Source organism: Anolis carolinensis, chromosome 4, assembly GCF_035594765.1.
Source record: "Anolis carolinensis isolate JA03-04 chromosome 4, rAnoCar3.1.pri, whole genome shotgun sequence".
NCBI lineage: Eukaryota > Metazoa > Chordata > Lepidosauria > Squamata > Dactyloidae > Anolis > Anolis carolinensis.
In genome coordinates this window covers 217,696,250-217,718,248 of record NC_085844.1, presented here as the reverse complement: position 1 = coordinate 217,718,248, position 21,999 = coordinate 217,696,250, and the positions used below count along the sequence as shown (strand labels likewise).

At 40.7% G+C, this 21,999-nt stretch overlaps 1 protein-coding gene across 1 annotated transcript in view; it reads left to right on the top strand.

Moving 5' to 3' along the window:
• ahcy (adenosylhomocysteinase) overlaps positions 1 to 19,388 on the top strand; it is a 41,523-nt gene extending 22,135 nt beyond the window's left edge. Inside the window, exons 5-10 of the mRNA XM_003220490.4 lie at positions 743 to 855; positions 1,745 to 1,952; positions 3,952 to 4,039; positions 5,437 to 5,554; positions 16,134 to 16,328; positions 18,503 to 19,388. Coding sequence (XP_003220538.1) covers positions 743 to 855; positions 1,745 to 1,952; positions 3,952 to 4,039; positions 5,437 to 5,554; positions 16,134 to 16,328; positions 18,503 to 18,634 — 854 coding nt within the window. The 3' untranslated portion in view covers positions 18,635 to 19,388. The remainder of the gene's footprint in view (positions 1 to 742; positions 856 to 1,744; positions 1,953 to 3,951; positions 4,040 to 5,436; positions 5,555 to 16,133; positions 16,329 to 18,502) is intronic.
• The last annotated feature ends 2,611 nt before the right edge of the window (positions 19,389 to 21,999 follow it).

Here is a 21,999-nt window from a genome sequence, read left to right as displayed (position 1 = left end):
GGTGGAAAACCTCAGAAACATCTCATCTTAGCAATAAAATAGCACTATAACAAATTAATTAATGGAAAAAACGCCACTCTTTCATGACATCCCAAAATTTATTGGCTTGAGGAGGTGTTTCATTCTGTACAATGTTGGAGTTAGCCCTATTAATTAGAAGAAACCGGTGGTAAGCTCTCCATCTGAGAATGCTATTAGTTTATAATAGCCAGGAACGCAGGAATGAATTCCTACTATTTCTCCCTGCTTGGCCCCTGCTACTCTTTTAAACATGAGAGAAAAGTATTAATGACCATAAATAGGAGTATAGTGTCTAGATCCAGGGAAGTCATGCTACTCTTCTGCCTTGGTCAGACCACACCTGGAATACTGTGTCCTGTATTCTGAGTCCAGTTCTGTGTCCAATTCTGAGCACTGCAATTGAAGGGAGATGTTGACAAGCTGGAATGTGTCCAGAGGAGGTTGACTCAAATGATCAAGGGTCTGGAGAACAAGCCCTATGAAGAGCGGCTTAAAGAACTGGGCATGTTTAGCCTGCAGAAGAGAAGGCTGAGAGGAGACAGGAGCAGAATTCAAAACCATCATAACACTTTACACTTAAGTGAACCTAGAATGCATTCTGTCTTAAATGCTGAAAGTTTGTCTTGCTTCACATCTGTAAGGAGCCCTTCAAAGAAGCATGTTAATGAAATTTGGTGACTTCTACTGTGAACACTGTTGTGGGATTTTTGTTTTTCTTCAGGAATCAGAGGATTATCAGAGGAAACAACCACAGGAGTCCATAATCTCTATAAAATGCAAACCAATGGAACCCTGAAATTGCCAGCTATCAACGTTAATGACTCTGTCACCAAGGTAAGGCATGCAGAATGCTTGGGTGTTTTGTTTTTCTTTTCCTTAGTGACTATCTCAGTTATAACATGACTTGTTCTTCCATGTGTTGCCATATAAGTCTTGTCTGTCTTTAATACAAACTCAAGCTGTGGAAATAATATTCTTGAGAATAAATGAGAGGGGAAGGCTGAGAGCTTTGCATAGAAATGTTGAAAAAAACAACAGTGTCATTCTTGGACCATAACATAATAAAAGCTTCTGTTCCACTATTTTTTGTACAGTACTATTGCAGCACTATTTTTTCAGCTTAAGCACTTGGCATTCTTTCTACCATTCTGTTTGTCTTGGGGTTACTTTGGAACAGGGATTAGGCAACCTAAATGCCTTCAAAATGTTAAGAATAAAATGCTCCAAGGCTCTATTCATCATGGTGAATGGCCAGTAGTCGTTAACCACATTTGGAGTAGGCCAATTAAGTCAGCAGTTCACATAGTAATGGAGTGCAGAAGACAGTGATTATATGATTCAAGAGAATGGTTCTCCTGAAAGTTTGTATTTTAGCATCTCTTTCTCAGGAAGATCTCAGTGGTAGAAATGTAGCTATAGCATTTCATATATGGAAGCCAAAGATGTCAAGGTGGAGAACATGTCGCCTCCAGATGATGGTTGATTCCATCTGCTTTCATTTCTGGCTGTTGGCCATTCTGTCTGAAACTGATGACTTTTGGAGTTCAACAGCACCCGAAAGATGACAGGTTTCTCATCCCTGGCTTTCAGTGCCCATTTCTAATTGATGAAAACTTGGAGGCATGTAGCGTATTATAGCCACTTGTGTGTCTGCTATGTGTTGTGAGCATTTTCTTATAATCAGAAAGTGTGTGGAGCTTTCTTTGTCTATTTTTCTTTGTAGAGTAAATTTGACAATCTCTATGGCTGCCGGGAATCCCTCATTGATGGAATTAAACGTGCCACGGACGTCATGATTGCAGGGAAAGTGGCTGTTGTGGCAGGCTATGGTGACGTTGGCAAAGGCTGTGCTCAAGCTTTAAGAAACTTTGGGGCTAGAGTCATAATCACAGAAATTGATCCAATCAATGCCTTGCAAGCAGCCATGGAAGGTGAGAGGGAGAGGACCATTTGGGTGGTTTATCTAGGGTAGAGCTTGCCAAGCTTCTGATATTGGTGACATGCTTTTTAGACATGCATGCTTTTGCAACACAGTAATACAATATTTCTAGCAACCCCCTTATATGAATTTCATACAATATATATATTATGTTATATTATACAGTGTGTAATATATAATATCTATATAATATATATAAGCTTCAAATAATCTTTATAAGTGAGGTTTGGAATTTTTTTCCTTTACACTTATTTATTTATTTAATTTATATGCTGCTCTTTTCCCCCAAGGGGACCCAGAGCGGTCTTACATAATGGCAAGATTACTGCCACATATAATACAATTGATCGATAATACAAAATATATTAAAAACCAACAATTGTAAAACACACTTAAAAACCAATATCATACTCAATTAAAACAGTAAAACACTGTGTGACCATTGTATGTATGTATGTATGATTATTATTATCATTAACAACTTTTATACCCTGCCTTTCTCAACTTCTGAAGGGACTCAAGGTGACTTTACATTTAGGCAACTATTTAATGCCTTAAAACAATGTACAATTAAAATAAACATTTTACAATAGAATTATAAAATACATTAAAACATTTAAAACAATGCATTTGCTATTAACTACACTATCCACAATTGGGCCATTCCAATAGTCGTGCAATACATAGATATTGAATTATGTGCAATAAGTTCTCCAAAGGCTTGATCACAAAGTCATGTTTTCACTCTCTTATGAAAGGTCAGGAAGGAGGGGGCTAATTTAATATCCCTGTGGAAGGAATTCCACAGCCAAAGGGCCACCACTGAGAAGGCCCTGTCCCATCCCCACCAGTTGCATCTGCAAAGGAGACGGGACCGAGAGCAGGGCCTCCTCAGATGATCTTAAACTCTGAGATGGTTCTTAAGTGGAGATCCGTTCGGACAGGTAAGCGTTTAGGGATTTATAGGTGAATTGTGCTCAGTAGCAGACTGGCAGCCAGTGGAGCTGATGTAACGGGGGGGGGGGTGGGGGGGGTTGTATGCTCTCTTTACGCCGTTCCCGTGAGCACTTTGGCTGCCGCCCATTGGACCACTTGAAGCTTCCGAACAATCTTCTAAGGCAACCCCACGTAGAGTGTGTTGCAGTAGTCTATTCGGGATATGACCAGAGCGTGGGCTACTGTGGCCAAGTTGATTCTTGTGTGGTTTCCATTATAGCTACTCTATGTGGCCATAATCAAGGGATGCCTTGATTATGTCTTGTTGCCTAGCTAAGGAGGGTTGAACTAGATGCCCTTTGGGGGTATCTTCCAACTCTAGTGAAATACAGAATGCCTGGGTGTCCAGTGGAGTTGCCTTCTCTGGAGGTTTTTGAACTGAGGCTGGATGGCTGTCTGTTGGGAGGGCTTTGACTGTATCTCATTTTTGAAGCGTGCTTACATATGACTTCAGATCTTGTGTTGATTGTGTCTCAGCCAAGCCTTAGAAATGGATAGAATAATATAAAGTAAGTGTCAAACGTGTGACCCTCCAGGCGTTTGGGCCTCCAACTCACAGAAGTCCCAGCTAGCTTGTCCAATGGCCAGGAATGCTGGGAGCTGAAGTCCAAAACACCTGGAGGGCCACAAATTTGACACCACTGGATGCTGCCCTAAACACTATGGAGAAAGATTTAGAAATAAACAATTAGGATAAATATATACAAAAGCTGGTAAAAGTATAGGCATGAGCATTTTAGAAAATTAGCTGTGTAGTGTAATAGAGAGAAACTGCCAAAATCAATAGCTAAGTGGAAAAGCCAAAGAGTGGCATAAGTCATTTGAGATCTAGACAAATGTTTTGCAGATTTACAAGAGCTAACCAGAATCTATTATTGATTAATCTGCTGAATTAATACATGTTTGCTAGCCTCCTAAAGTACAAATATACACTAATATGTTGTAGAAGGACCTGCTGAATATAGCACATTGTGTAATTTCCTTTTTATCTTCAGGTTATGAAGTTACAACAATGGAAGAGGCCTGCAAAGAAGGCAACATATTTGTTACCACCACTGGATGCTCTGATATTGTTCAGGGCAGGTACTGTATAACTTTCAGTTAAAAGCTATTTTCCGTGTGTGTGATAAGAAACAGATGGGCAGAAGTACCATAAAACAGATGTACCATTGCGTCTCTGACATGGCGTTCTTGATTATTGTTTGCCAGTGGTGTCACATTTTGCCAATGCAAGTAAGATGTTGGCTTGACCATGATCAGAATCCGGCTTCCAAATTACATTTCCAACATTTGACAGTAAATGAAACACTGATGCCTTAATTCTCCTATATGTTTCTGGGGCATTTTGGTAACTAGATGCTATCTAATTCTGCATCCTATAATAAATGTAAACAAATGGTGGACCAGATGGGACAAATACCAGTATTAGCCCATTCCTGAAGTCAGAAATGCATTAATTTTATATACTGGTTCTATATGTGTATTAAGAAATGCTTTAGGTCAGTGGTCCTCCACTTGTGGGTCCCCAGGTGTTTTGACCTACAACTTTCAGAATTCCCAGCCAGTTTACCAGCTTTTAGGATTTCTGGGAGTTGAAGGCCAAAATATATAGGGACTCACAGGTTGAGAACCACTGCTTTAGATCACAGAAAAGAGAAGCATGCCATTTTAATCCCAATTCACACTGTCTTGCTGGCTACATTTGGCCCTAAGAATATTTTGCTATATCTACTGAACTTGTATCTGGAGACTTTGAACTATTACCAAAATTAGAGTTTTGTTGGCTTTAACTGTATTACTGGCCTGGATATTGATAACATAAAATGAGTTATCTGAATGGATAGCAGCAAGATTCGGAGTCTGCATTGTTAATTCTAGCTTTCCATTTTAACATACTGTATTCGGAATGAATTGTTTAGCATCACAGGACAGCTTTATAAAGTTTGATGGTTGCATAGACAAATGAATTATTTGTGAAATATTTTGGCCTTGTTTTTAGCCTTCATACAACCTGGTATCATGTTTATACAAATAATGCATGCAACTCCTGAAATTCTTTCTTTTCAGATATCTAAGTATTATCCACATCATACACATTAAGAAGCAATAGAGTTAGCAACTGGAAAGGCAAAAGTTGCACTGTAAAAGGAGGCTTGGCAATAATCTGATTATCTTCTGACGATTGGGATGATGGGTCCCACAATACTTGATTGAGGGACATAGTGAGTGTAGATGATGGGAGTTTTAATCCAAACCACATCGAAAAGCATCTCACATTATGGTATCATAGGTAATGGTGAAATTTCCCCCTTTTTAAAAATGTTAGGATTAGTCATACAGTAGCCAGATGTTTCCATGAAAACTACAAAAGAGAGTATGGCTCAAGTAATGGGTTGCGGTTGTGTTCAATGTCTAGTTTCTTTGGTCCATGACACAAATGAGTTGCTGTCCCTGAAAAGATCTGTGTGTTTCTCTTCTAGGCATTTTGAGCAGATGAAAGATGACTCCATTGTCTGCAACATTGGGCACTTTGATGTGGAAATTGATGTGAAATGGCTGAGTGAAAATGCTGTGGAGACGGTGAACATTAAACCTCAGGTAGGTAAACCTTTAACTGGGATCCTGTTTTTCATCTTCAAGGAAATTCTTTTTGTAAGAACAGAGGAAAATGAACTGGTAAAAGAGGGTCTGCATTCCTTCAATAGCCAGTCTCTGTCAGATGGCGAACTGTCGTCATCGTACACATCTTGGGGTTTGAAAGCTGAGATTTTTCTTTTATTCTGGCAGACAAGCTGCCTGACTCTTAAGGAGAGGCTTTTTCATAGCATTTTAGAGTTGAAAGAGACTCCAAGAGCCACCATGCCATGCAAAATTATGAAGTCAATGTTCTCATGAAAGATGGCCATCCAGCCTCTGCTTAAAAACTTCCAAAGAAAGAGATTCTACCACACTCCCAGGCAGCATATCCGAACAGCACTTACCATCAGGATGTTTTTTCCCCTTATTTTTTAATTGGAATCTCTTTTGATAGAATTACACGGTACTGTTTTTTCTTCTTCTGTGTTCCTCTTACCAAAGTAACACCAATGCATTAATGCAATATCAGCATAGGTTTAATTGAATTTTAATTGTAGTAATAGTTGCCTATGTGTATTTTTGTCCAGATTTGTTTTTAATCTGTATTTGCTTTTATCTTGTAAGGCACTCCCAGTTCATAGGAGAAGGAACAAAACAAAATTTTAAAATAGGGTAGGGTGATAGATAGGCAGCAATTTGCTGTTTTGCAATCTGCCCAAATTTTCTTTGTAAGCCAACAACAGCCATGGTCAGGAACAGTGTATACCAGGAAGCTAAAGGGTCTCTCTGCTCGTTTTCCAAGCTCAGTGGTCTGAGAAGAATTAGTTTTGGTGAATAGGACAGAGCATCCTTGGTTCCTGGAATACATTTGGCAGCAGTAATCTATGCCTCAATTACATCGCTATTAGACGATGGTTATATGCTCTGGTTAGGGCTGCCCTTTAACAAGTGCTCAGAAGGTACATTTGGAACAAAAGGCAGCCAGACTTGAAACTACTAGGTGCTTTAGCAGCTAGGCATCATCAGTCTTGAACCAATTTCATGGGCTTTCAGTTTCCATTATAACTCAATTCTGGATACTGGTTTTAACTTAAGAAGTTGTGAAGTCATGAGTTCAGAAAGGCTTCCTGCTCCTTTTGTATGAGTCTAGTTCTGTGGAAGCTTTTAAACAGGCTGGATGGCCATCTGTCAGAGGTGCTTTGATTGTGCTTTTTCTGCACGGCAGGAGGTGGGACTTGATGACACGTGTGATCTCTTCAAACTCTATGATTCTATCATTCTAAGTAGGGAGCACCAAAGAAAGAGCTTTCTGTGTAGCAGCAATTTGACAGTGAAACTACCTCTCCAAGCAACCTGGGCTGGTGATGATGATGATGATGATGATGATGATGATGGTGATGATGATGATGGTGGTGGGTTCGGCCTAGACAAATGTGCCACAGTGGCATTAAAGACAGGGAAAATTGCTCACGGCGAGGGCATAGAGATGCCAAATGGAGAAACCATAAAATTCAATCAGCCCAAAACCTATAAATATCTGGGCATACTACAGTTGGACAATATCAAGCATGGCATGTGAAAAATGTGGTCAGCAAAGAATATAACCAAAGAGTCAGAAAGATTTTGAAGAGCAAATTAAATAGCGGAAATACGATCAAGGCTATCAACACCTGGGCCATACCCGTCATTAGATACACTGCTGGAATTGTGAATTGGACATAAGCAGAGCTAGATGATCTGGACATTAAAACAAGAAAACTGATGACAATCCACAACTCATTATGCCCACGTAGTGATGTTGACATACTTTACCTTTAAGCCATACTTTAAGCAGAGGCTGGATGGCCATCTGTCGGGGGTGCTTTGAATGCGATTTCCTGCTTCTTAGCAGGGGGTTGGACTAGATGGCCCATGTGGTCTCTTTCAACTCTACTATTCTATGATTCTACCTGCCCAGAAAATCAGGAGGCAGAGGGCATCTGCAAGTGAAACAAACGGTAGAGGAAGAGAAACATGCCCTGGCAGATTATGTTGAAAGGCAGTCAAGAACCAACATTGCGGGAAGTCAATAGTAGTAAACTACAACAAGACAAAGAGTGAATACCGTAAAAACACAATCCAGAGCAGAAGAGAAAACTGGTGAAAAGAAGACAAAGAAAAAACATGGCTGTGGCTCACAAATGGTACTTTGAAAAAGGAGACGGAGGGTCTGATTCTGGCAGCCCAAGAACAAGCCATTAGAACCAATGCCATCAAAGCCAAAATTGAAAAGATTATGACAGATCCCAAATGTAGACTCTGCAAGGAAGCAGATGAGACAATAGATCACATTCTCAGCTGCTGCAAGAAGATCGCACAGACAGACTGCAAGCAGAGACATAACACCGTTGCTCAGATGATTCATTGGAACTTGTGCCACAAATACCATCTGCCTGCGACAAAGAACTGGTGGGTTCACAAGCCTGAAAAGGTTACAGAGAATGAACATGTCAAACTACTTTAGGACTTCCAAATTCAGACAGACAGAGTTTTGGAGCACAATACGCCTGACCTCACAATTGTGTTAAAAAACAAAGTATGGATTATCGATGTAGCAATCCCAGGTGACAGCAGGATTGAGGAGAAACAACTGGAAAAGCTGACACAATATGAGGATTTAAAAATTGAATTGCAAAGACTCTGGCACAAGCCAGTCAAGGTGGTCCCAGTGGTGATCGGCACACTGGGTGCAGTGCCTAAAGACCTTGGCCTGCACTTAAATACAATCAGCGCTGACAAAATTACCACCTGCCAGCTGCAGAAGGCCACCTTGCTGGGATTTGCACACATTATTCGCCGATACATCACACAGTCCTAGGCACTTGGGAAGTGTCCGACGTGTGATCCAATTCAACAGCCAGCAGAGTGTCTGCTGTGGACTCATCCTGTTGTGTTTCAAATAATAATAATAATAATAATAATAATAATAATAATAATAATAATAATAATAATAATATCTTTATTATATCCCACTTTTCTTCCTCACAGGACCCAAAGCGGCTTATAGCATATTAAAATCATGTAAACAACAATAAAATACATCGATAAAAGTATAAAACATCATAAAATAAACAGTTAATACAACAATATACGTTCACATTCTTGTGGCATCACATCAGATTGCGCTTTGTTCCAGTCCGTAAACATTATGGTGTTTCTAATCACTCCAGCTTAGTTTCCTTCACTAAAAGCTATCTAAACAGGAAAAATTTTAATTGGTTCTTGAAAGAAGAAAGGGAGGGAGCTGTTTTAATTTATTTTGGGAAATTGCTCTGCTTCCAAAAGGCAGCCTAAAGTATATGATTTCATAGGTAATTTGGTTTTAAAACTAGATTTAAAAATGGGTTTTAATCAATTTATTTTTTGGGGAGGTGGACTAGGTTTTGCAAGCTATGAATTATCTTGGGGGCCCACTCTTGCAGAATAGTATAAAGACTCAGGTACTAAGTGCTCCTTATATTTCTCAATTTGATGGAAAGAATAAAAAAAACACAATAAAGCCACCACTTACTTTTCCTGGCTCATGCAATTGGAAAGGCCTGGAATGTGCATAGCATGAGCAGAACCAGACTTCCTGATGTAGACATCTCCAGCAGAATGGTCTTGGTTCGTATATATTTAGGTCTGGTCTGCGAATTCTCTTGAGGATTCATGCCTGACTAATACTGATGTATATCTGAAACCAGTCTGACAGGCTCTTCTTTTTGTACTGCAGCTGTTCTGGGTCATTTTATGAGTTTGTTGCTTAGATCCTCAGTCATGCTTATTGTATCCTGCCATTTTATTTATTTATTTATTTAATACATTTATATCCCGCCCTTCTCACCCCGAAGGGGACTCAGAGCGGCTTACAAATTAAATTTACATACAGTATATTATTAGCATAGCACAATACTGGCAATAAATTACTATATTGTACTATATAAATATATTGTCATGGCAAAGGTCTCTGGGTTTTGCACATTTCCACCTTGGAGTTCCAAGTGTACTCAGCCAGTCTTTTCTAGCTACTGGTTTTCATTTGTTCTTAGGTCACTGGAGGCCTGGAGCCTTTCAGAAACACGTCATACTTTTTCTGAAAGAGAGAGAATAGGTGGAATCTATTCCAAGGCAGAAAGCAAACTGGGTTTGAAACATTCCAGGTGCTGAGAATATGATAAAGTTTTTTAGTAGGAACACATCAAAAAGCATTGCTTACCCTTTTATACAGACTAGCGTAAAATAGACCCATCTCTTAAATATCCAGCCTGTCAACGTAAGCAAGACGGCTGCCATAAAAGTAATTGCACCATAGTGTAAAATATGCTTGATTAGAACCAGCATAATAAAATTCCCAAGAAAAGTCTGTGGTTTCGTTAGATTGGACTTTGAGCTATACTCCAGCTAGATCTTTTCAAAGGTGCCTTTGTACACTGTTTTTGTTTTGTTTGTTACAGTGAATTCTTAACGAACATTCTGAAACAGATCCACAAATATGTCTAAGAGACACCTGATATAGAACCTTCTATAGAAAATTATGACCTGTTTGTAGAAGCTGTGAAAAGATCCTCAAGGCTCTCAATCCCTAGAGGCTGTCGCACAAGCTACCTACCAGACCTAAAACGAAGAATCGCTAAATCAGCTACAGGAATATCTCAGACTCTTTCAAGAGAATCCATACAGTGATGGGACTATAGCAGCAGGTCAAAAACTATCTACAGCCTTAGCTAATGCTAAGAAAGACCGTTGGATAGAGCTGCTTGAGAACCTTGACATGTCCAAGAGTAGCCGAAAAGCCTGGCAACTGCTGAGACGCCTGAATAGTGATCCTGTGGTCAACCATGGACACGCAAACGTGACACCAGACCAGATAGCTCACCAGCTAATTCAGAATGGGAAAACCAACCACAGTAGAATAAAGATGAAAATCAACAGGGTGCCAGAACTTGAAACCCACCAGTTGTCTTCTCCTCTAAACCTGAAAGAACTCAGAGAAGCCATCAAGCGATGTAAGACTGGTAAAGCACCTGGCCTAGATGACCTGATGATGGAGCAAATCAAACATTTGGGCCCCAAAGCTGAAAACTGGCTTTTGAAATTCTACAATCAATGCTTGGCACACAAACAGATTCCCAGAGTATGGAGGAAAACTAAGATCATTGCCATTTTAATACCTGGTAAAGATGCCTCCAATGCCAGGAACTATCGACCAATCTCCCTCTTATGTCAACTATATAAAGTCTATGAGAGGGTGCTATTAAATCGACTAAGACCTGTTATCGAACCCAAGCTTATTCCACAACAAGCAGGTTTCAGACCAGGGAAAAACTGTACAGGTCAAATTCTTCATCTGACTGAGCATATCGAGGAAGCCTATGAGAAAGGCTGCATTACGGGAACAGTTTTTGTGGACCTTACGGCAGCCTATGACATGGTGCAACATAGAAAAATGCTGCATAAAGTCTACCATATTACCCGGGACTTTGATTTTACAAAAACTGTCCAGACCTTCCTAGAAAACCGCAGCTTCTATGTGGAGTTTCAGGGCCGGAAAAGCAGATGGAGGAGGCAAAAGAATGGTTTACCCCAAGGCAGTGTTCTTGCACCGACCTTATTTAACATCTTCACGAACGACCAGCCACAACCACCACTCACAAAGAGTTTTATATATGCTGATGACCTTGGCCTCACAACACAAGCGAAAGATTTTGAAACAGTTGAAAAGCAACTCACTAATGCCTTGAAAGACCTCTCCAGCTACTACAAAGAGAATCACCTGAAGCCTAACCCTGCCAAGACACAAGTGTGTGCTTTCCACCTACGTAACCATGAAGCCAACAGGAAACTGAAAGTTACTTGGGAAGGCCAAGAGCTCGAACACTGTTTCCATCCTAAATATCATGGTGTCACCTTAGATCGAACATTAACATATAGGAAACACTGCATGAACACCAAGCACAAAGTAGCTGCACACAACAACATCCTGCGGAAATTGACTGGCAGCTCATGGGGTGCAGACCCACAAGTACTGTATTTTTCGCTTTATAAGACGCACCTAGTTTTCAGAGGAGGAAAATTATTATTATTATTATTATTATTATTATTATTATTATTATTGTCTCAGAAGGAGGTAGCTAGGCCAGTCAGGCTGGGTTCCCATAGCAACCAGCAGAAGCTTCTGCTTCGCGGTATAAACAGGCAGGGCGGAACCTTGCCTCCAGACGTCGTGTTTCCGAGGGGAAGCCTTGAGCCAGCGCGCAGGGGAATCTCCTTTTCTGTCCTCCTTGAGCTTCCCTCGCTCGCTTGCTGCCTCCCTGGGTTTCGTGCAGGGCCGGCCCCACCATAGAGGCCACGTGACGCCGCCGCCTCGGGCGCAGGTCTCGGGGGGCGCCGTCAGGCTGGGTGGGAGGCGGGGTACCACTCCGACGGTGCCCCGCCGCCCGACCAGTGCGCCCTGGCCTTGTGGCTCCCTCTTTCGCCGCCCGGGGAGGGGAGGAGGGATCCCCTCCTCCCCTCCCCGGGCGGCGAAGCCTCCTTCTTTCGCCGCCCGGGGAGGGGAGGAGGGATCCCTCCCTCCCCTCCCCGGGCGGCGAAGCCTCCCTCTTTCCAACCCTGGCTGCGCCTCCCACGCTGCGTGGGAGGCGGGGCCAGGGCGAATAGCATGGGAGGCGGGGCCAACCCTGGCCCTGCCTCCCACCCAGCGTGCCCTTGCCCCGCCTCCCACGCAGTGTGGGAGGCGGGGCCAGAGCACGATGGGTGGGAGGCGGGGCCAGGGCGCAGGAGGCTGGGCCGGCGGGGGGCGCTTTTCAGCGCCCCCGCTTAATATTTAAATTTATCTCCGACCGGCCCTGGTTTCGTGCTCTCCTTCTCCGGGCCGCTATGGTGGGCAAAGTGCGAAGGCGGCCAAGGCTGCACCCGGCGGCGCCGAAGCCGGCACCGCAGCCTCAGGGGGGTGAGGCCTCGCGGCAAACGCCTTTCCCTTCGTCGTCCCCCAAAGCAAGCTGATGAAGGCAGCCCAGGTGAGTGTGCGCTAAGGCATGGGCCGTACCATCTTGGAACAGAAGGGGGGAGCGAGAGGACTGAAAGGAGGAACGAGGGCCTCCCGCGTGGCTCGGAGGACTTGCTTCTTAAGCTGAGGGAAGTGGCTACGAGGCCCAGGCCTTGGAAAATATTTAAGTGAGGTCATATTGCGTTTCTAAGACTCACTGACTTTTCCCCTCTATTTTGGGGGGGAAAAAAGTGCGTCTTATAAAGCGAAAAATACGGTAATAAGAACATCAGCCCTGGCCTTTTCTTTCTCAACTGCAGAGTACGCCTGTCCTGTCTGGCAAAAGTCTGCCCATGCAAAGCAGGTGGACATAGCACTAAACGAAACATGCAGAATAATCACAGGATGCCTTAAACCTACACCTGTTGATAAACTCTACAAGTTAGCTGGCATTGCCCCTCCTGACGTGCGACGGGAAGTTGCTGCTAACGGTGAGAGAAATAAGGTTGAACACTGTGAAAGCCACCCACTGCATGACTATCAGCCTCCTCCCACCAGACTCAAATCAAGTAAGGGCTTCATGAGAACCACCACTCCTCTTGATGTTCCTCCAGCAACAGCAAGGGTGTCCCTCTGGGCAGCTAAACCTGGCAATTCTAACTGGATGGCCCCCCATGAGGGTCTTCCTCTTGGGGCAAACCAAGAATGGGCAACTTGGAAGTCCCTGAACAGACTCAGAAGTGGAGTGGGCAGATCTAAAGACAACTTGGCGAGGTGGCATTACCTGGAGGAATCCTCCACCTTGTGTGACTGTGGAGCAGAACAAACAACTCTGCATAAGTATGCTTGCCCACAATGTCCTGCCTCATGCACGGAGGAGGAGTTGTTTAAAGCTACGGACAATGCGGTTGCTGTTGCCCGTTTTTGGTCTAAAACTATTTAGTTGCTTGTGATTTCCTTTTTTTTTCATCATTTTAAAATGTATTTGTTATGCAATGCTTTTGACACGAAATAAAATAAACCTGAGGGAACATTCACTGATTCTCATCTGTGCTGGGCAATTATTATTAGGGTGATTCTTTCTAACTCTGCCTTTAAAAGCACACAGTCACACATTCACCGTCTCCCATGTTTTTGGAATGCACAGATAAGGAACATAGCACTTTCCTTTCTAATACAGACAGTCCCCAAGGTTTATTCTTAAGTTGAATTTGTATGTAATTCGAAACAGGTGTATTTTTAAAGTGTAACTCCAGCCAATATATCTATCATCTATCTTTGGATAACACACCCCTGTAGTATTTGTTTTGGTGTCTGTGCCCCTGTTCAGAAGATTGCACCTCACTTTCTGTCCCTGTGATAAGATTTTAAAAAATCTGGCTTGTTGTTGAGACAAGGATTGGTGAGAAAGCTTCAGTTGAGGCACCCTTTCCCCATGATAACTCTTTCAATGGCAAATTTCCCTTCCTTGGGTAGATTTCTCTGACTTCCTGTTGCCTTACCCTCATTCTTCACTATGAGTTGTTTGTAAGTTGGAGGTTTATAATTCGGGAACTTTTTGTACAAGAATGATACAAAGAGCTATCTTCTATTATAGAAGCATGTGACAATATAGTAACAGATCTATAATACTTCTGATATAACTATAAGATGATACTTCGATTTAGTATGACGCTGCAATTGGATTACCATGCTGTAGTTGCCTTTTGAAAGTACAGCTGTGGAAGTGGTAGAAAAGAGAACATTTTGGAGCAGAAACTCAGTTGTGCTTGTGATTAGAGCAATTTTGTCTTAGTGATGTACCCTGTCTGAGTTCATCTGCTTATCTTTGTGTCTTATGTGCTGGAGGCATGAAAATGAAAACCATACAAAATGAAAATGATAGTATATATCAGTTTGTTTTTGAGTTCAGCCATGATCTGCCCTTTTGCATGGGCTGTTTTGCATATGAAAGACAGAACTTCATTAGGTCCTTTTAAAAAGTCATTTAGTGTATTAAAGCTCCTAAAATCTCACACATTGCTATAGGAATAATACTTTGGAATAATGCAGAATTAAAATACATTTTCTTCATAATTTCCTCTACCAGATAAGGCAGGTTTCTGGTGGAGGCATAATTTTAAGGTGATCTGGCCTATTCCATAAATCTTTATCAATAAACCCAGTTCATTCTTGCCCTTAAGATGTGGGTGGGAATGTATAGCCCTCCAGATATTCAACTGCAACTCATAGCATTTCTCACCATTGTTATAGTACAGCAACATTTGGAAGGCCACATAATACATATCCCACTCTTAGGTTTTATTTTTTGTCAAAAGCATTGCATAAATAAATAACTCACTCTTAGGTGAACATGTCTGATCAAAATCTATATCCATTGTACCATTGTTCCAGCATTCGTTATTTCAGTCCCTGTTTAGGATACATATGACATCTAATATTGTCTCCTATTGCAAATGATTGAATGAATTGACATGGTTTCTGTTTGCTAGTTCAAACTAAAAGTTCACATCAGTGAATCTGCTGGTCTAAATAGGGGACAGTTCCATAATGCCTTAAATGAACTAGGAGAAGCGGGTTTAATATGTAAAACTCTTTTGAAGGAGGATTTGGTTTTTGCTGTTGATCTGCTGAAACTGCCACTCTGTTCGGTTTTGGTGGTGTATGTGTTTTTGTAACTGGTAAAACTCAATTTGTGGCTGCTTTCTTTGTGGCTGGGATCTATTACTGCATTTCCCTGCAAAGATTATTTCATCCTTCCTGGGCAAACAATTATCTGTAAAGATAAAATTTCCCATATGTGTGGTTTGTTGCCTGTTTTGGCTCCTAATCTGACAGCTTTCTTCTGCCTGTAATCATGTCTCTATCCTTGCCTTTAATATTTCTCACAAAGCAGAATTAGCATGTGCCTCTTGTGCAATCAGTGCTACGCTGTTTTTTAATTTCCTGGGGAGGTTTGAAAGCATTTATATTTCAAGACTTATTTTTCCATAAAAATTATGTTACCTACTTTACATATTAGTGTATAAGTTGGAGCTTTGGCACTTTTTAGATATGCATTATTTTATTATTTTACTAGCAAACTGGAGGTTAAGCCAGCCCCCTCTAAGAAAAATGGACACTTACTTAGCTTTTAATAACTAAATGTATGGGGACCCAACATACCTCATGAGAACCTTTCATTTATAGTTTTTTAAATATATGATTTATTGTTTATTTCATGTAGACTGACAGGTTTCTCATTACGCTTGTGTGAAACGCCTACACAGTGCAGCCCACATACGAACATGTTGTAACACACAGTTTGGAAAGCTGTAAAGGTCTAGAAATGTTAGTCAAAAATATCAGCCCAAAATGTGTTTCCACTTATTCATGGGTCACTGTGAGTACTATGTATCATAACTCATATCAAACCAGAATCATCTCTTTTTATAGGTATGGTAGTGAATGATAAGAGCGTAATCTGTACCAAGACCCTAATTGCCTTATAAGCAGTGTAGATGGGGCCTCAGTGTCTACTCATACATTTAACCAAATGTCACATTTGCAACCATTTTTTTCACTGGGTCTTTCTTTTAAAATGTATTTACTCAGGTGGACCGTTACACACTGAAAAATGGCCGCCACATCATACTTCTTGCAGAAGGCAGACTGGTGAACTTGGGCTGTGCGATGGGTCATGCCAGTTTTGTCATGAGCAATTCTTTTACCAATCAGGTGTTGGCACAAATAGAACTTTGGGCAAATCCTGGCAAATATGCAGTAGGTGTTCATATTCTGCCAAAGAAGGTGAGTGATATTCTTTTTTGTTTGTTTGATGAAAGTAGTACATAAAACAAGGGGATACACTTCCCACAATTATTCAGAGTTAATATAACAGTACTATCAAAATGATATCTTGAGTATAAAAAGACATAAAGGAATCCAGTAGTGCCTTTGAGACTTAACAGGAAAGTAGAAATTTCTAACATAAGCTTCCATATTAGACACAGCTACTTAATCAGATGCATCTTTAAGGTAATGGAAAAGAATGCATTTCTAGCAGAAGCTTTCGTTGACATAATCCACTTATGTCTGATTGGACTGCATTCATGAAAACTAATGCTAGAAATGTATTCTTCCCGGTTAGTCTCACAAGTGCTAATTGATTCATTAGTCACAGCTATCGTTCTGAAAGTACTGCATAGAACCACCACTCTCAGGTCCTTGCAACAGCTGTATTTATCAGGCAAGAAAATGCTGATTTAGAAGGTCTCTTTCCTTTAGAAGGTCTCTTTTCAGTGGGCCAAATACTGGTTGGGTATTAGATTTAAAGCACCTAAATCCATCTATGCTGTTGGGCAAGAGATCCCAGCTTGAGACAGAGGAGTCGTGAAAAGGCTGGTGGGAAGACCAGACAAAGGGGTATGACGTCCCACCAGCATTTTCATAGTCACCACCACCTTGTATTATATTCAATAGCAAATACTTTTTTTGTAGTGCACACCTTCAAAACTGAGGTGTGCATTACATTCAATGGCTCATTATAATTGAGTAAATATGGATATATAACCCATGCAATGAGATATTTTGGAAATGGCACCCAAGTGTAAACACAAAATTTAATTTTCATATACATTTTATGCACTTAACCTAGAAGTAATATTATACAATACTGTTAATCATTTTGTGCATGAAAGCACATACATTAAACCCTCAAAAAGCAAAAGTGTCATGATCTCAGTTACCCCTGGACAATTTTGGAGTTTTTCAGAATTGTGGAGAATGGACACTTAACCCGTACTTAAATATGTGTGGGCTTGTTTAAAGGTCAGCTCTTGCCTCCTACAAAGAAATGATTGTGAAAGGGGGTGTAGTCTTGCTCTACCATGGATTGAAAAGTTCAAACCCTTGGTTATATGCCTAGAAATTTTCATTATGTTTTAGGACTGCTGTGCACTCCAGCGGTTTTTAGTATTCTGAAGGATTCATGCACTTGCATGTTGTTAATGTAATGAGAGATGGAAGTTAATGGAAGTTAATTTTGTCTTTTTCTTTTGGTGATACTTCTGGACTTCATGTGACTTGTTACTGTGCAAATGTATAATGGGAAAGAGGGATAAGGCCACTCATTGAACGTCAAGTAAAACCAGCCACAGTCTGTTCTTAATTGTACAGTTGTCCACCATGTCTGCTAAATCTCAAAGCCTGACTTATTTTCTCCCATTTTATTTCCCGTGAGCTTCTTAATTATCGCAATTATCAGTGAATTCTTTGTTCTTAATTGGATTGGGATTGAAATATGATGTAACTTTAAAAAAACAAGTCATCTGGCCTCAATTTTCCAAAACAACCCTGTGAATTCAACAAGATGGTAATTGTTTGATGCTTGAGTTAGGCTCTGCTGACTTCAACATTCCACCAAAGCGGTTAATCGGAAAAGTTTTTTTCTATAGCAAATAAGACAAACCTATGCACAACTGACTGAGTATGTTTGCTGTAAGAGCTTTTCAAGTTTATCTTATCCCCTAAGGAAAAGAATCCCAGAGGTTTTGGGAAGATGGAAGGATTTCATTTGACAACATGGTTGAATGATATTGAATATTGTTGAACAATGCCTTAGGTCACTACACAGTGGCAAATTCCAGAGAACAAGCCATATTCATCTGTTGTGTCAAACCAAAAAATAAAAATCTCAGAGCCTGAGACAGACATAATTAATTGTGGCATAAGCTTCTGTAGTTTGGAATTGATTTTAACAGCGTGAGATCCTCAGGACGTCTTGTTTCTAGTAAACATGTAATGTATATGAACATGCATGAAAAATTGTAAAATGGCTGGAATGAAATTGGGTTCACAGTCAAGATTTCTCAGTTGTGTGCGAGATAGATTTGGAACTTGAGCTGATACAGAAGTACAGACTTGGGCTGTTTGTGGTGGTGTTGCTTTGTAGCTTCCCATTATCTTCCCATTCTCTCTTTCAGCTGGATGAAGCTGTGGCTGCTGCTCATCTGGATAAACTCTGTGTGAAGCTAACAAAGCTAAGCGATAAACAGGCCAAGTACCTGGGACTTCCCAAAGATGGTCCCTTCAAACCAGATCATTACAGGTACTGAGCAGCTGATCACGCCCAAAGATCTTCGGACACAAGGATAGAAACCCTCCCAAAGTGCTTGTTTCCCTGCTGGGATCTGGTGATCATCTCCACTCCATCTTCATACATATTGAATAGCCCATTACTGGTCTCATGTGCTTCTCACTCTCTCTTTTTTTGTCTTTTGCAAACTCTCACCCCACTATACCTCTTTCCAAATACATTTCTAAATGTTTTTCTAGTACCTTTCTGGTCATCTGGCAAGTGCTTCAGTTGAGTCAGTATTGTGCTGGAGAGTCAAAAAGAATATTGTGTGTTCTAGTCTCGCCTTTGGATCTCTGCTGAGAAACCAGCATTACTTCATACAATATTTTTTTCTTGAGCCACTGGAGAGAATACGTTCACTTCACAGTATAGCTGCATTGTGAATTCTTTGTTTTGCCTTTTAAACTGGAATTCATCTGGAGATATTCTGAAATTAAAGGATTTGCTTGAAAATAGTCATTGGATTTCAGATACTGATCTGTATCTACTTTTTTGTCTGCGTAATTTGATCTACTTTGGATACAGTCTCCTCAGTTAAAAATGGACTCGTGAAGGCAACTTCTTTCACATGTAACCATTTTTTTTCATGAAAGTTTGGAGCTACTGAATGGAGAGCACCAAAGTCTCCAAAGACGCCAGCAGTGGATGCTTGCCATGGCTTAATTTTTGTACCTTGTGTCTGTCAATACTGTCTTTAAAATGTACATACATATTAAAAATCTGCAACAGTTGCCTTGTTTTCATTTTGTATGTGTGTTAGGAAGAAAAAGACAGTCATCTAACCTTCAGATTATTGCAGCACTAGTTGAAGGCAAACACTAATATGATTAGTCCATCATGATGATATAATGGCAGTGTAGGATTGCTCTGCCCAATAAGGGTTCACAGATCACTTGCTTTCATTGTGTCAAATTCCTTTCCTTCATATTTTATAGCTGACAGATGTGAACACATCCCATTGAAACATATTGCTTTTTGGACATGAATGTTGGCAGAATTCGTTTTAAAGTATGCAGAATTCTAATTATTAAAATGAGTGGTTGGAACTCCCTGACACGGGTTGTTTAACTCACAAGGGTTTCAAATGAGGGCTAAATTAGGCAACCATTTACACATAATAAAAGTTTACTATACCAACTGGATTTTAAAAGCTTCATAGGGTGAGTTAGAGTAGTAGTGTCAAGTTACATGTACAGATTGAGTATTCCTTACCTGAAATATCTGGGATCAGAAGTGTTGGGTTTCGGATGTTTTTGGGGAGGGGGAGATTTTGTAATATTTGTACATACATAATGAGGTGTATTGGAGATTTTGAAAATTTTGTGCATGAATTTTCACTCACTTTGATATATTGAACCAACAGAAAGCACCAGTATCCCGGTTGGCTTTGTAGAGCATATTGGATGCATTTTGGATTTCTGAATAAGGGATTCTCAATCTGTATAATTCATTCACACGAAAAGCAAGCAGGATTCCTAACCTACTCAACTGGCTAAAATTTGTATATAATTGTATCCCTTAGATAAGTGTTTGTGTAGAGCAGTGGTCTCACCCTGTAGGTCCCCAGGTGTTTTGGCCTACAACTCCCAGAAATCCCAACCAGTTTACCAGTTTTTAAGATTTCTGGGAGTTGAAGGTCAAGACATCTGGGGACCCACAGGTTGAGAACCAATGGTGTAGAGGGTGATGTGAAGCAGACAGGGAAAGAAAACCCCCATGAGGTGTTGTGTAGCCCCTTCACACCTACAGGTAGTCTCTTGATGTTTCACTCATCTGGCAATGAATTTGCTTGTGTGAACCTGTCCTTAGATATTTTTATTATTTCCTGACTTTTCACTGTAGAAAATAATGCTCTGGAACTGGCATAACTTTTATACAGTTGGTCAAAAGCTACAACTGTTTGAAATATTTACCAGGCGGAGGAACAGATGTATCCATTGCATCAGTAAAACTGAAGTGAGATCTTCACTCCACCCACTCAGTATTGATATATGTCACTATTTTCTACCCAAACACACATCCTCAACATTCAGGAATTGGGTTTTATTGTAAAATGAATAAAATCTGGATGGGGAGGATCTGTATTTCTACCTCTCCAAAACCTCTATGGACTGCCCTGGTAAATGGCTGAACCAGACCTGCCTAACTTTTCCATATACCGTTTCATAAACACAGAAATTTGAAACAAGGAGCCCCCGGTGGCCAAGGGGATAAAAGCCTCGTAACTTGAAGGTTGGGTTGCTGACCTGAAAGCTGCCAAGTTCGAATCCCACCCGGGGAGAGTGCGGATGAGCTCCCTCTATCAGCTCCAGCTCCATGTGGGGACATGAGAGAAGCCTCCCACAAGGACGGTAAAACATCAAAACATCCGGGCGTCCCCTGGGCAACGTCCTTGCAGATGGCCAATTCTCTCACTCCAGAAGCAACTCCGGTTGCTCCTGACACGAAAAAAAAATAAAAAATTTGAAACATTCATTTGAAATATAGTGTCTTTGTTTTGGTGCCTCCTTGGATTGCATATAAAATAATCATTTCCTAATCAATACTACCACTATTAAAAATAAAAGCTGCTTCGTGGTGTGTGCGTGCAACTACAATGTTTGTGCTTTAAGGTAAAGGTTTCCCCTGATGTTAAGTCCAGTCATGTCCGACTGGGGGTTGGTGCTTTAAATATCATGTCTTCAACCTAGCATTTGGTTCTCACAAATTAATAGCCAAATTCTTTAGTGAGCTCTCTCTAAAACTTAGTGACCAAGTCTGGGAGCAATTTTATAATACTTTAATGGTAACCTTAATTCCAAGAGTTGTTGGGAAATACAGATGAAAGCCATTCACAAGTATTTTTGAATACAATGATTTCTAACAAGTTTTCCTTGAAAGGAAACAATACTTTTGACCTCTTAAGACAAACAGCCTTTGAAGTATTTTTAAATAAAATATACATTCATTTGAACACCATGTTGCCATTGTTATGCTGGACACATACATTGAGACATGAAGGTCACCAACTATTGAGGGAATCTTTGTAGGATTTGGAAAGACCTGGATTCAAATTCCCATGCAGCATTGAAATTCATTTGAAGACTAAGGCTGGATCTACACTGGCAAATGAGCCATTTTCAGAATGCAGATTAACTGCATTGAACTGGATTATATGGCAGTGTAGACTCACATAATCCAGTTCAATACATTTAATATGTATTCTCATACTGGATTACCAGTATATAGCAGTGTAGATCCAGCCTATGACTAACCTGTTTTCATAGCTTAACTTACCCCACAAGGTTACTGAGGATTAAACAGTATGGTGGAAGAAGAGAAAGAAAAACTATTGCAAGCTTT